The following is a 14,636-nucleotide window of genomic DNA, read 5'->3' on the forward strand; positions in this document are numbered from 1 at the left end:
TCTGAGAAATATTGGGAGAAATGGCTTACAATATTTATAAATCAGGTTAATAATAAATCTGTGGTTACTGTCACACAATGACACAGGAACAGATTTTTTTTTTAATGAAAACTGAAAAACTGTCATGTATTGAAAAAGTTATAAGGAAAACTCACTATAATTTTATATAATAATCCTTCTGCACTATAATGTTAATTATTGATGCAATACTCTTTTCCCAGACATATTTATTTCCTTAGTCATTATGCTAGTATGAAGGTTGGTGCTGTTAATCCTTATGTACTGTTGGGGATGTTTTCATCCACTCTGGTTTTGAGTCTGATTTTGACACATATTTTGAGAAAATGCTTTGAAATATTTAAAGAACTTGACGACACACTGTGGGAAAATTTACTCCCCTTTTATTATGTTCGGCATGAAAACATCCACTAAATTAAACTACTGTAAAAAAATGCATCAGATAAATTTTTTTTTTCTAATTTTCTTTGAATAAATCTGTTAATCAACCTCAGTCCTTATAAAAACTACTAAATTGTTTAGAAAATTACAGGATTTGAACTCTTTAATTGACAATTTCATAAATGATGTCACTGATTTGGTGATAAACACACACAAAATAACGTATTTTCAATATAAAAAGTAATTGTGGACTGGATTTTTTTACCTTTTATCAAAGTCTTTGACACAGCATTGTCTTTGCATTGTTTTTGATTGATTTTCATTTTTTCCCCTAATTGATTGTTGGTGGCTGTTTCTGCCCCATTGGCTTCCATTATAACCACATTTTTTTGATTGCAAAGCCATGATATCATAAAATCATGCATTTTTGATTGTTGGTAGTTTTCCCTGTTGGGAAGAGGTAAAATGTGTCATTTTTACTGTTGATCATCAGTTGGTGCCATTAATGTTTTAGATAAACCTGTGCAAAAAAATCATAGGGTGCTTTCACACCTTCGAATCAATTCTTTTGTTTCAAAACAAGGATTTAAAATTTTTACAATATTGCCTTTTGTACTTGAAGCGTTCACTTTTACACAGCAATGTTTCTAAATGGACCAAAATAGCTAAAACAAGTCATGTGCAAGTAAACTCTCCTCACATTGGTCAGAGTTTCACGGTTTATTTTGCAGAGTCCAGCTCACCTGTCATGTGTCCTTTTTTTAATTTATGGCAATGAGCAATAAGTCATTTTAAAAGAGAAAAGCTGCGCTTTAATTTTTAATGGTGACACCCACAGACATTGTCACCAGATATAAATCAGAGGTAAGACTTTCTTTTACATACAAGTTGGCTTATACATTATAGGCTTTACATTATAAAGAGAAATAACAGATAAAGCAAGACTGCTGTTCGGTAAATTTTCCTAACGGGCAAACAGCTCTCATTAATAGTTAACATGCTTTCACTTTCGCACTTGACATGAAATGCACATTTACTGGGAATGACATCCCGCCCTACTCATAATTCTCTCTTCTTATAGCCATATATATGCCTATCACATATCCATAATACACTCTGATATAGCTTGGTTCAGATCGTATTGCTTTCTCACTACAATCGATCCGCTCAAGAGTTTTTTTCAATCGAGCCAAGACCACCTCATTCAGCCGATCTCGGACCAATTGTTTGGGCGCGGATCCAAGTGAGATTGCTGGATTCATATACAGTATGCCAAACAAACTGTGCTAACTGGGCAAGCGTGCCAGGTTCCGAAGGAAAAGTCTAGATGTGAAAGCACCCTGAGTTTCTGGATTTTATATGGAGTATAACAGTGAATTAACGTGTGTGTCGGTGAGTGTAAGAGTGACCTTTACGCACCTACCTTGATGTTTCTGAGAAAATCAAAATATGCATCTCAGCTCTCAGAACTACATGGAGAACAAAGACTGTATTTATGCACATTTATAAAATGTGGCTATGATGGAAGTCAATGGGGCAAAAACAGCCACCAACAGAAAATTAGGGACAAAAAATGAAAATCTACTAATGCATCAAAGCCAAATAATTTTACTAATCATTGACATGTCCAGGACTGTGATAAAAGGGAAAAAAAATCCAGTCCACAATTACTTTTGTATTAAAAATGTCATTTTGTGTGTTTTTTCACCAAATCAGTGACATCATTTGTGAATTTGGCAATTAAAGAGTTAAAATCATGTCATTTTTATTTTTTATTTTATTGTTTTGATCAGGACTGAGGTTGATTTACAGATTTTGCCAATATATATATATATATATATATATATATATATATATATATATATATATATATATATATATATATATATATATGCATTTATATGCATTTTTACAGTGGTTTAATTCAGTGGATGTTTTCATCCCTAATATGACAAAGGTAGTCAATTCGAACAGTGCACAAGGATAATAGTATGTTTAATACTATAATTAGGGGTTGATTTCTTATAAATCATTTGTGAAGTTTTATCTAGAAATTTAATTAGCTAATTAATAAATTAACCACTGTCGGTTAATCAAGTTTTAATGTGGTGGATTATTTTATATTACACTACAGGGCTGTTGAATGCTTGCTTTTGATTGGTGGAAAAACATTCTGCAGTGTGCAGTTGTTTTTCTGAAACACGATTTAGTTCCTAAAATAGTTTTAGGCAGTGTTTATTACTAATTCAACAGCCTGTCATTCGTTATTTTTGTGTAATAATATGCAAAACAATGTACTGTTTCGACATTTTACTACTGTTTATACATTTACTACTACCTTTGTCAATGTATAAAACATAAAAGACATGTTTTTGTGATATCTCTTTGATTTACTTGTATGTGAATTAAATCATATGCAAAGAGGAATAGTCTCCTGTTAGACAGTAAGCAGCAGATCTATCATGGATCTAGTTTTCACCATTCATCTTCTTTCCAAAACCTTTTCTTGATTCAGAGTACATTCTCTGATCATTACTTTTTAAAGTGTTTAATATCTCTGTTGCTTTCATTTCTAGATGAGGAGGCTCAGCCAGAGTTCATCACATTTCTCTATCAGCTGATTGAAGGCGCAGCGGCCAGGAGCTACGGGCTAAATGTAGCGCGTCTGGCTGAAATCCCAGAGTCCATCCTCAGGACTGCTGCAATCAAATCCAAGGAGTTGGAGGCTCTCGTGAACAGCCGGAGGTACGTGGGCAGATTGGTTACACAATGGAAGAAGAACACTGTAGTAATTTTGGATTGTGGAGGAGCTTCGTTCAGACCAAATTTACGACTTTTACAAAGTGTTATTGTATTTGAGGTGTTTATTTGCAAAACTATTGCATGTCACATGTTGTATGTTTAATTATAGAAATGAACTGCTTGAGCTAAAAAGATACTTTTTAAATCCCATTCATTTTAAGGGATAGGGATAATTTAAAAAGTCTTTGTTAAACCACTGTAAGACATGTGTATTCATATTATACATACAGTCGAAGTCAGAATTATTAGCCCGCTTCTTAAGTTTTAATTCTTTTTATTTTTTTTTCCTTCAATTACTGTTTAACGGAGAGAAGATTTTTTTTTAAAACATTTCTAAACATACGAGTTTTTAATAACTGATTTCTTTTATCTTTGCTATGATGACAGTACATCATATTTTACTAGATATTTTTCAAGCTACTAGTATTTAGCTAAAATGCAATTTAAGGACTTTAGTTTTTTTAGGTTGAGTTTTTAAGGTTGGTTAGGTTATAGCAATATTCTCAACCACATAAAATGGTACTAAACTGCAGTGAAAATTGAGTCAATCAAAACTGAACATAAACATGCAGTATGTAAGTTTGGCACCCAGTGGTTGAACTAGGCATTGCATTCCTGCATCAAAACAAATGCAAGCGCAGGTTGCCAGATTGAGGACCACCAGGAGCAAGTTTGACAATCGAGACTAAAGGCTGATGTAAACCGTGTTTTAAATAAAAGCAACGGCACACGATAGAAGGAATATTTTTCAAATTAAAATAAGTTTTTGTTCTAATCAACACCTCAAATTGATTTATTAGAAACGGCTTCTATTTTTTGCTGATGAACAACACGAAAACTGACAATGATCACCTCAGGTAAACCTCATGTGCTCTATTCAGTGTTACATGCTTTTGTGAGTTCGAATGCCATTTTACATGACATTTATTGCCATACTACTGAAAGCAGCAGCAAATACTGTAGTTCACCTCAGATCACCTTGACTCAAAATAAAACACATATCAGTGATTCAACCTGTACATTTATTAATGTTAAAGAGGTTTAATATGTATTAATTAGATTCTAAATCTTACCATTCTGTTGGAATGCAGTAAAAATGCACTATTCTGTGCTTCTGAATGGCTGTATTTAATTTTTTGTCATGTTTCGTCTGGTGCAAACAACCAAATTGCTTATCACTGCAAATCTAGTCACGTAGCGTATTGTTAGGACATGGGGTTATAATATAATCTGCTCACCTAATGTTTACGGTCGTAGTTTTTATATTATTTGCTAATTAATAACCTCATGTGGAACTCCGAAGGTCACTCTTCGGTCATGGGCGCATACTTTCACAGCCTTTCTGAATGAATGAAAGAATGAATGAAATACACTGTGAAATACATAATGAAATACACCCCAACCCAGGGTGCTAAAATATAATTGGCTAAACTGGCATTAGGCAGGTTAAAAGAACCAAAGCCAAGACAGACTTTCCTACATGTAATGGACATTTTTAAAGCAGAATATCTGACTTCAGCATTGTTTTTCAAATAAACAAGAATGTTCACGTTGCATGTTTCTGAAATATCTGCAAACATATTATGGTATTTGTATGCTTTAGAAGAGTCAAAAACTTACACGCTTTCACGGAGGTGCGAATCCAAATGCATATTTATTTGCAATGATCGTAAATCAGGCAAGGGTCAACAACAGGAGCAATCGGGTACATATAGATAATCCAGATGTCGTCGTCGATAAACAAGCAGTCAAAACTGAAGAAAGGGACGATAAACTAGGAACAAGGTTAGCAGTAGATAACATAAAACACAAGAATCAAAAAACACGGCTAGACAAGGAAATGAAAATGCTATGTAAAGTTAAAGGTTCGTTTTAACCAATAAAACAAACAAACAACACTCAGCAACGTGTATGAGCCTGTGTAATGAGATTAGATGCGATTAGGAATCGGTGTGTGTGCGCGTTGCATGCTGTGATTTGTAGTTCATTTGGTGGCACAGTTGTAGTTTCCCAGCTATGCGCAGTAGCTAGATCGCTGGTGACTATAACATGTGTATTGTTCAAATTTATTGCCCTTTTGTTATGTTTGTGGTTGTTTCCCAAAAGAAGTGTCAAAATAAGATTTGTCACCAAAAATCATTTCATTTGCTTAAACAGTGAAAGTTATGGCCAAATTAACACCCAAAATCACTCCAGAGTGGATAAAACAGCCCCAACAGCACACAAGAGTTAAACTAATTTATAGTTCTACGTCAAATGCACGCGTATGCTACGGCGTGGCCTATGCGTGGACACGTAACGCAAGCTCTGTGATTGGTCGGCTTGGTAGCGCTGACGAGTGTGGGCATGACCGAGAGCCATGTGAGCCCAATGGAGCGATTGTTTACAAGTGTGGAGTCCTGTGAAGGAGCTCCGGATGGAAAGTTTTGTTTTGTGTTTACCTCATGGTTAAAGTTGTTGCATGTCCGCCGGTTCTTGCCTCAAAATGAGCGAGTTTGTACTACTTGTACATTAAGAAAGCGTTCAGAAAAATCAAAACACCAGCGAAGAAACTCGACACAGAGGAACCTGAACACCTCACTGCCAACTAGCATTTCGGAAGTGTTATTGCAGAGCAACAGAAACAGCGTGTATAAGTATGAATGCACAGCTACGCGCGTTGCATGCGCCATGGGTCATGCCGATCACTTGACACAGAAGTATAAACCAGGCTTAAGGAGGAAGAGGAAGTTCTAGATGAAAGATTGTGTAAACAACGGAGAGGCTTCAATTAAAAAAAGTCATATGTAATTTTTGTTCAAAGTGCATAATGAAGTCTAGGTCCAAAGTGTTTGTGCATTCTTTTATGTAGACCAGCAAAAATGCCTTTTTTGATTTGACTACATTATTAAGATACATTATTTCTTAAGATATCTACTAAAGATGCTGTTTAAATCATTTTTGTAATTTCTGCATTTGTGTATTATATGTAACATGATATTACTTCCTTCTCTCTCAAACCTTCTGTAGGAAAATGGTGAGACTGTTATCTGATGCCTGGAGTATCACCAACACGGAAACCCTGCTGGACTGGAGAAAGCGAAGTCTCTAATAATAGCATGTTAGTAATTGCCTATAGAATGATGCAAAAAAAAAAAAAAAACATTCAAACCATGTATTCAAATAGAGTACATCATATACACTGTAAAAAATATCTGGTAACGAAGTGTTTGTGAATTACATTATGGGACCTTGATCTCTGCTCTGTCAACTTTTGATGTTGAAAATTCAACTCTACAGTTTAACAAAGTAACTTTTATTAACAGTTTAGTAGTTTGAAATAATATAATGTCTAAGCAATAACATCTAGAAAAACAAGTCTCTAAAATAACAGAAAATGTACTGGCAGTTTATTACAAGGTTTTTGTAGTGTAATATACAACACCAACCCAGACAATATATCACTTTAGACTATTAAAAATGTTCATAAAAGTACCTTTTTTAACTTTTTAAGGTTAAAAGTATGTTGGAAGAAAGATCGAGGACCTATAAGGCAATTCAAAAGCATAAATAAATGGGGAAAAAATAAAAACATGAGTCACAAAATACGGAAAAACGCTCATTTACAGATATTTTTTACAGTGTCCAACATGAAAACAACACAACTTGGAACTTTTAATGTGCTGTCTTTGTATAGATACTTTCAGTACATCAAGGTGCTTTGAACAGAACATTTTCTGAAGATGTGCTTTATTTGTGTCTGTTTGGCAAAAGAACAAAATGATGCATCTTTCTGTAAGTGTAATGTGTTATTTACATTGATTAAATTGTAAATTAAAGATCAACATTGTAAAATTTGTTGTCATTTACTCACTTTCATGTACGGCCTAATGTATTTGAACAACAAAAGAATATATTTTATGTAATGTTTATGTCAAGAGTTTTGGTAACCATTGACAGTAATTTCATTTTTGGGTGAACTATCCATTTAGGTTTCCCCAGTAATCTTATTTTCCTCCAGAGGTGCTGTCTGAGGTGACTGATAATCAGTCTTCATATAAGCTGAAGCAGTCAGACAGAAAAGATAAATGCTTCCACTGTTTTTCTCTCATACTTAGATTTGCATTGATTTTTAAGAGACCAAGGTTTGCTTTAATAATATTATTCAAATTGTCATTAAAGTGAGAACTTTTTGGTATGTTGCATTTTATTAAGCAAACCGAATTTCCAGAATTTTTATGTTTTATTTTTTGTTGGTTCTTCATGACATACAACATATTAGTTATCATGACATTTATCATAACAACATCTTAAAATGTGAAAAAGTTACAAATGGAAGGAAACTGAGTATTTTGCAATGAATGAGAGGTTTATGTTTTATTTTTAATGACAAGACAGCCAGTACAGAGCATGCTACTTTAGTAGCCATTGTTTTGTTCACACACTAGTTGTAGACCTGTAGTTGATGTTTCTTGTCCATTATGTGACACGTATTTACCGGGAAAATCTGCTTATTGTTGATGATTATGAATATTATTTCCTTGCTCTCAAGTGGTTCCAAACCTTTATTAATTTCTTTCTACTGTTGAACACTGAAGATTTTTGAAGAAAGCTGAAAACCTGTAACCATTGACTTCTGTAAAAAGCAGATACTATGGAAGAGAATGCACACGTTTTTATTTATTTATTCATTCGTTTATTCATTTTCCTTTGGCTTAGTTCTTTATTCATCAAGGGTCGTCACAAGGGAATTAACCGCCAACTTATCCAGCATATGTTTTACACAGCGGATGCCCTTCCAACTGCAACCCAGAACTGGGAGGGAAACACTCATACACTATGACCAATTTAGTTTATTCAATTCACCTACAGTATACCACATGTCTTTGGACTGTGGGGGAAACCGGAGCACCCGGAGGAAACCCATGCCAAACTCCACACCGAAATGCCAACTGATGCAGCCGAGACTTGAACAAGCAAACTTCTTGCTGTGAGGCAACAGTGGTAACCACTGAGCGGCCATTCTGCCCCACATATTTTCATTATTCTTTAAAATATCTTTGTTTTTAACAGAAGAAAGAAACTCATAAATGTTTGACACAAGCAAATGATGACATAATTTTTATTTTTGGGTGCATTATTCTTAACTTGAAAATGAATGTTTGAAAATGAATTTTTCTAAATGGCAATATCGGCTTGTTAAGTGTGACGTCCTGCGAAGCGGCTTCAGGCTCCCAGCACTATATCAAACTGTATGGGCAGACTCATCAAATGGTAATAGTAAATGTTTACAAAGCGCCGTAATACTTTCTAAAATCACGATAGCTATATATAATGGAGGCCAGCTAGTAAGTGCTGTGCAGGTAAACCTCACTCCTCTGACTTCTAAAGGTGCACTAGCGACAGGTACTAGAGGCCATGGTCTTTAAACCTCCTTGTTAGAGCAACTGACTCCCATGCGGAAAGTCGCTGGTTCGATACCAGCTTGGAGTGGGTTGGGTGGCGTAGGACCGAATAGGGTTACATATATACTTTTTTAGTAGAAATTTTGTACAAATTTCATACAGAAAGTCAGTTTCATACAGTATCTCTCTTCATTGTGTTTCCATCCATTGTGTGGCTTGTAAAATTGACACTCTCTCTTAACAGTTTTATATGTTTTAAAAGGGTGATATATGAAGAGGTTATTTTAAGTTTTTGCTCACATAATTTTTTTGCAATTGAAATCTTCAATAAATGTAAAACATGATTTCTGAAAACTTCCATAAATCATGTTTTTTTTTTTTGTGCTATTGTACTCTTCATTGCACAACATAAAACATGATGTCACTAAAATAGAGTTATCAGTTTTTGCAAATAAACTCTTCATATACATCCTGCTGCTGCCGTATAACGGGAGTCTGGAGTTTTTAATCAGTCTGTATAGACTATAGTATTATTATATACAGTTGAAGTCAGAATTATTAGCCTCCCTGAATTATTAGCCACCCCCCCCCCCCTGTTTATTTCTCCCCCAATTTCTGTTTAACGTAGAGCAGATTTTTTCAACACATTTCTTAACATAATAGTTTCAATAACTCATTTCTAATAACTGATTATTTTATCTTTGCCATGACAACAGTAAATAATATTTGACTAGATATTTTTCAAGACACTTCTATACAGCTTAAAGTGACATTTAAAGGCTTAACTAGATTATTAGGTTAACTAGGCAGGTTTTAGTAATTAGGCAAGTTTTGGATAACGATGGTTTGTTCTGTAGACTATCGAAAAAAATTTGCTCAAAGGCGCTAATAATTTTGACCTTTAAATGGTTCATAAAAAATAAAAAACTGCTTTTATTCTAGCCGAAATAAAACAAATAAGACTTTCTCCAGTAGAAAAAATATTGTCGAACATACTGTGAAAATTTCCTTGCTCTGTTAAACATCATTTGGGAAATATGTAAAAAGTAAAAAAAATTAAAAGGGGGGCTAATAATTCTGACTTCAACTGTTTATATATATTATTTTTATTAATATATAGGCCTAGCCCATGGCAGGCTACGCGGAATATTTTAAGTAAGTGGGTTTTAATAAAATACAATAGGATCGGTGGCTGTGCACGAGCAACATGTCCAGGTAGCCAACTCATTTAAGAGTAGAACTAAAAGAAGTTTGAGTGTAATAAGCCTATACAATACGGTAAGCAGCAATACTTATTTCTCATGTGTTTTACTCATACAAGAGTTTCGAGACATTCTAAAACACTGGATTAATGAACAAATTTTCAAAGAAACTAATTAAACACATACTTATAATTGATAATAAATAATGTCTTGTAGTTCAGACTAACAGATGAGCTCACCATCTTTGCGTTGCACTAATAGTAAACTTGACATTTGCTCTTCATTAGAAAATTATGTTAAAGTGCTACAGCAGGCCCAGTTCCATATTGCACACAGAAATATTGCATATAGGCTACTATTCGGTGCTGCCAACTATTTTCATTTTATTTTATGCATTTACTATTGCATAAATTAATAAAAAAGAAAAGTTTAAAGTTCGGTAAAGCACGTACCTACGCCAAATTAAGTTCTCTTTAATTCTGCTTGAATTGTAGAAAATCTTTAAAATGACAGGACTTTAATCAAGCCTTTTTCATTAAGAGAATAACAGTTATTAATAGCTAAGTCCTTATAGACGATCAGTTTATTAAATGCATCATTTACGGATCTACTGAAGAATAAGACAAATGTGCAATAACTATAATATTTTATATAAACTATAAATATAAAAATAAATACATTTAAAGTAATGGATCATTATATGTAAAATAAATCTAAACTCTACTGTAAAAGAAATCTGTAATTTTACGGTTTATTTTCAGCAGCTGGGGTGCCGGAAAAACATAAAATAACAGCCGTTAAATTATAGAAATTTACTGTAAAATAACAGGTTGAATTACAGAAATTTACCAGAAATTAAAATTGAAGGAAATTTCTGTAATTTAATGTCAGTTATTTTACTGTACATTTCTGTAATATAACAGCTGTTATTTAACGTTTTTTTTTCCAGCACCACATGTGCTGGAAATAAAACGTAAAATTACCGATTTTTTTACAGTGTAGTTTAATGTTTTACATATAATGATATTTTTACAGTGTATTATATAGGCTATAGGCTAAATAAAGGCACCTTTGGACCACTGTCAAAGACGGAATGAATGTAAGCCTGCTAACTGATCAAATGATAACTTAGTTTATATATATATATATATATATATATATATATATATATATATATATATATATATATATATATATATAATTAAATAATATTAATAATTAAAAGCCTAGTTTCATAATTAAAACGCTCTTATTTTGAGGGCTCAGATTTGGTTGGCCAGTCAAAGGACAATGGGTGTTTCAGCACCGCCTACATGTGTATAATGAATTTTAAAGTCATTTATCCGTTTTCCTAACCTAAATTATTAAAATGAAAATCAAGCCAAAATCTTATTTTTTCGTTTTTTTGTGAGCAAACAAACAACAACAACAAAAAAATACGGCCGTTTTTTTTTTTGGTTTGAAAACGGATATGGAATGGATGGAAGATACCCCGATTCACACACCTATCTGTTTTCTGTTATGTAGCCTTAAATTAATCAGAGTTCATAGCTATATACACTAGATATCGCATACGGACCCTGAGCATGCGTCAATAGCGCCGCCATATTTGTACAGTGCTCCCAGGGCAAGTGTCATTCAACCGCACTAGTCAAGACAGTGTTACTACGTGAAGATGCTGGACTTTAGCGCTGTGTACAGGTGTAGAAAGGAGCAAACAAAGCACAAAGGCAGGACATTTCATAGGTAAGATCTTGTTTTTTTTACATTTTTGTATGTTATAAATTTTTGTGCTAAACAGGTAAGGTTATTGATGATAATACAGTCACCTACTACTGCATTCACCATAAGGCAAAGTAGCACCAGCTTGTGCTAAACACTCAGCTTATGCTAGTTTTGTTGAATAAAATCAGCAAACGAAGCAAAAGAAATATGACAACGAGATGTTGCAGTGCCGGAAACTTGTATTATTGTCGGCTAGTGAAGGAGTCGTTCATAACTGAGATTCAGTCACAAACGAATCGCTCCCTCCGTCAGTATGAGAAGTGAAAGCAGGAGAAGAGGGTGTGTTTCAGGACACAGATACAGTAAGATCAAATTTAACAGGGAGGGTGTATAGTACATTTCTACACACACACAAACACAAGCTTTTTGTCAGGAAAGCCTGAGCAATCACTTATCCACCAATGTAGAAAAGTGATGTAAAATTACAAGTTTTGTAATAAAAAAAAATTGCATACTGACCTCCAGGAAAACTTCTGATCATAGATATATGTGTATTTTTCTGGCTCTGGATGGCCACAGTCCTCTACTGCAGCTTGGTTCCGCATTCATTTCAAAGGAGCGCTTCCCTGTACTAAAATGGTGGCTCTACTGACGCATTCCTTCCAATACAAGCTAAAGCTAGAGGAACACTTTTCCAACTCTGATCCTCGGCGCATGTGGCAGGGCATCCAGGCCATCAGCAACTACAAACCCAGCCAGTCCACCCCCACAGCCACAAATGTCTCCTTCCTGAACGAGCTAAATGACTTTTATGCCCGCTTTGAAAGAGACAATACAGAACCCTACACCAGGAACACTACCTCAACCGACCACTCACCTATTACACTCACCTCCTCAGAAGTCTACACCGCACTGAGTCGGATCAATGTGCGTAAGGCTGCTGGACCAGACGGTATCCCTGGGCGCGCCTCAAAGCATGTGCAGAACAGCTCACTGGGGTATTCACAGATATTTTCAACCTGTCGCTTAACCTAGCAACTGTGCCAACATGCTTTAAAACCACCTTTATTGTGCCAGTGCCGAAACACTCCAGCCCAACATGCCTGAATGACTACCGCCCTGTAGCACTCACACCCATCATCATGAAGTGCTTCGAGCGGTTGGTCCTGGCACATCTGAAAGACTCTCTGCCATCCACACTTTACCCACATCAGTTTGCCTACCGTGGCAACAGGAGCACAGAAGATGCCGTCTCCATAGCACTGCACTCTGTCCTCACACACCTGGACAATAAAAACACTTATGCACGAATGCTGTTTGTTGACTTCAGCTCAGCATTCAACACTGTCATACCCTCTAAGTTACTGATCAAACTCAGAGACCTGGATATCGACACGTCTCTCTGCAACTGGGTTATGGACTTCCTGACTAACAGACCTCAGAATGTTAGATCAGGCCACATCTGCTCCACCACCGTCACACTCAACACTGGTGTACCACAGAGCTGCGTGCTGAGCCCCTTCCTCTACTCCCTTTTTACCATCGACTGTAGGCCTGTAAACAGATCCAACACCATCATCAAATTTGCAGATGACACCACAGTGATTGGTCTAATCAGCAATAATGATGAGACTGCCTACAGGGAGGAGATACAGCATCTGGCCACTTGGTGCACCGACAATAATCTGCTCCTTAACACCAGCAAGACCAGGAGCTCATTGTGGACTTCAGGAAGGGACGAACAGGCTTGCATGATCCCATCCACATTAATGGGATGGCCGTTGAGCCTGTCTCATCCTTCAAGTTCCTGGGGACCCACATCTCTAAGGACCTTTCCTGGACCACCAACACCTCCAGCCTGGTCAAGAAGGCTCACCAGCGCCTATTCTTCTTGAGGCAACTTAAGAAGAACCAGCTTTCATCAGCCGTCCTGGTGAACTTCTACCGCTGCACAATAGAAAGCATCCTGACCAACTGCGTCACAGTCTGGTATGGAAGTTGCTCTGTTGCTGAGCGTAAGGCACTGCAGCGGGTGGTGAAAACTGCCCAACGCATCACAGGGACTACACTGCCAGCCATTGAGGACATCCAGAAGAAACACTGTCTGCGCCGAGCACACAGTATTCTTAAGGACACCTCTCACCCTGCTCACAGACTGTTTTCTCTCCTGCCTTCCGGCAGGCGCTTCAGGCTCCCCCGGACTAAAACCAGCAGACTGAGGAACAGCTTTTTCCCCAGAGCTGTCTTCCTTTTGAACTCTGCCCCTCACTGACTCGTTTGCCCCCCCGATACACCCCCCACACTCCTCTAAATTATACTCCTCACAATCACTGCACTATTTAACATTTGCACATTTAAAGTTTGCACATATTCATTGCACTGATTCACTTATTTGAACTGGACATACCCACAGCACATCGACATTTGTAATTGTTTATCTATCTGCACACTTCTGCTATTAATAGTATCCTGTACATATATTCATTTATTGTAAATCTGCTCATAGCTAATACAACCTGTATATAATGTTCATAGTACATCCATCTGTAAATATTACCATAGTTTTTCTATAACTGCACTTTATAACTTATACCTGTATCCTGCACTTGCTGCTATTGCACTGCTGGTTAGACCTAAACTGCATTTCGTTGCCTTGTACTTGTACATGTGTAATGACAATAAAGTTGAATCTAATCTAAAAAAAAAATCTAATTCCTTCCAATAGAAAACAACAGGGTAGGCGACATATAATGTATATATCTATGATATGAGATTACAAAAAAAATAATAACAGTGCTATGTTACTGTTACTTATACTACAGTTGTGATGACAAAATTGACATATTTGTCTTTACTGACCAGCAATCTCAATGTTTCTCTTTGTGAAGTGAAGTAATTCACATGTCTTTAACCTGACCTGCCAATGTAAATTAGTCCTGTCATATGCAAACGCCGTCGCTCCGCCCCCTCATTAAGATCTCCAGCGCTTTCGACCCGCCCACTCATTAAAAGCTGCGCTCAGCCACAAGGGAAAGTGTCTCCCTATGAGAGAGAGAGAGCGAGAGAGAGAGAGACGCTGTCTCTTTAAGAGGATGCCAAAGCCGATTACATCTGATCTCAACAG

General features: G+C 36.0%; 1 protein-coding gene across 1 annotated transcript in view; it reads left to right on the top strand.

Moving 5' to 3' along the window:
• The window catches only part of LOC130229603 (DNA mismatch repair protein Msh3-like), a 160,911-nt gene extending 153,876 nt beyond the window's left edge, over positions 1-7,035 (top strand). The window contains 2 exon segments of the mRNA XM_056458491.1: positions 2,976-3,144; positions 6,211-7,035. Of these exon segments, the coding sequence (XP_056314466.1) occupies positions 2,976-3,144; positions 6,211-6,292 (251 nt within the window). The 3' untranslated portion in view covers positions 6,293-7,035.
• Positions 7,036-14,636: the final 7,601 nt, after the last annotated feature.

The sequence above is a fragment of the Danio aesculapii genome, chromosome 5, assembly GCF_903798145.1.
Source record: "Danio aesculapii chromosome 5, fDanAes4.1, whole genome shotgun sequence".
NCBI lineage: Eukaryota > Metazoa > Chordata > Actinopteri > Cypriniformes > Danionidae > Danio > Danio aesculapii.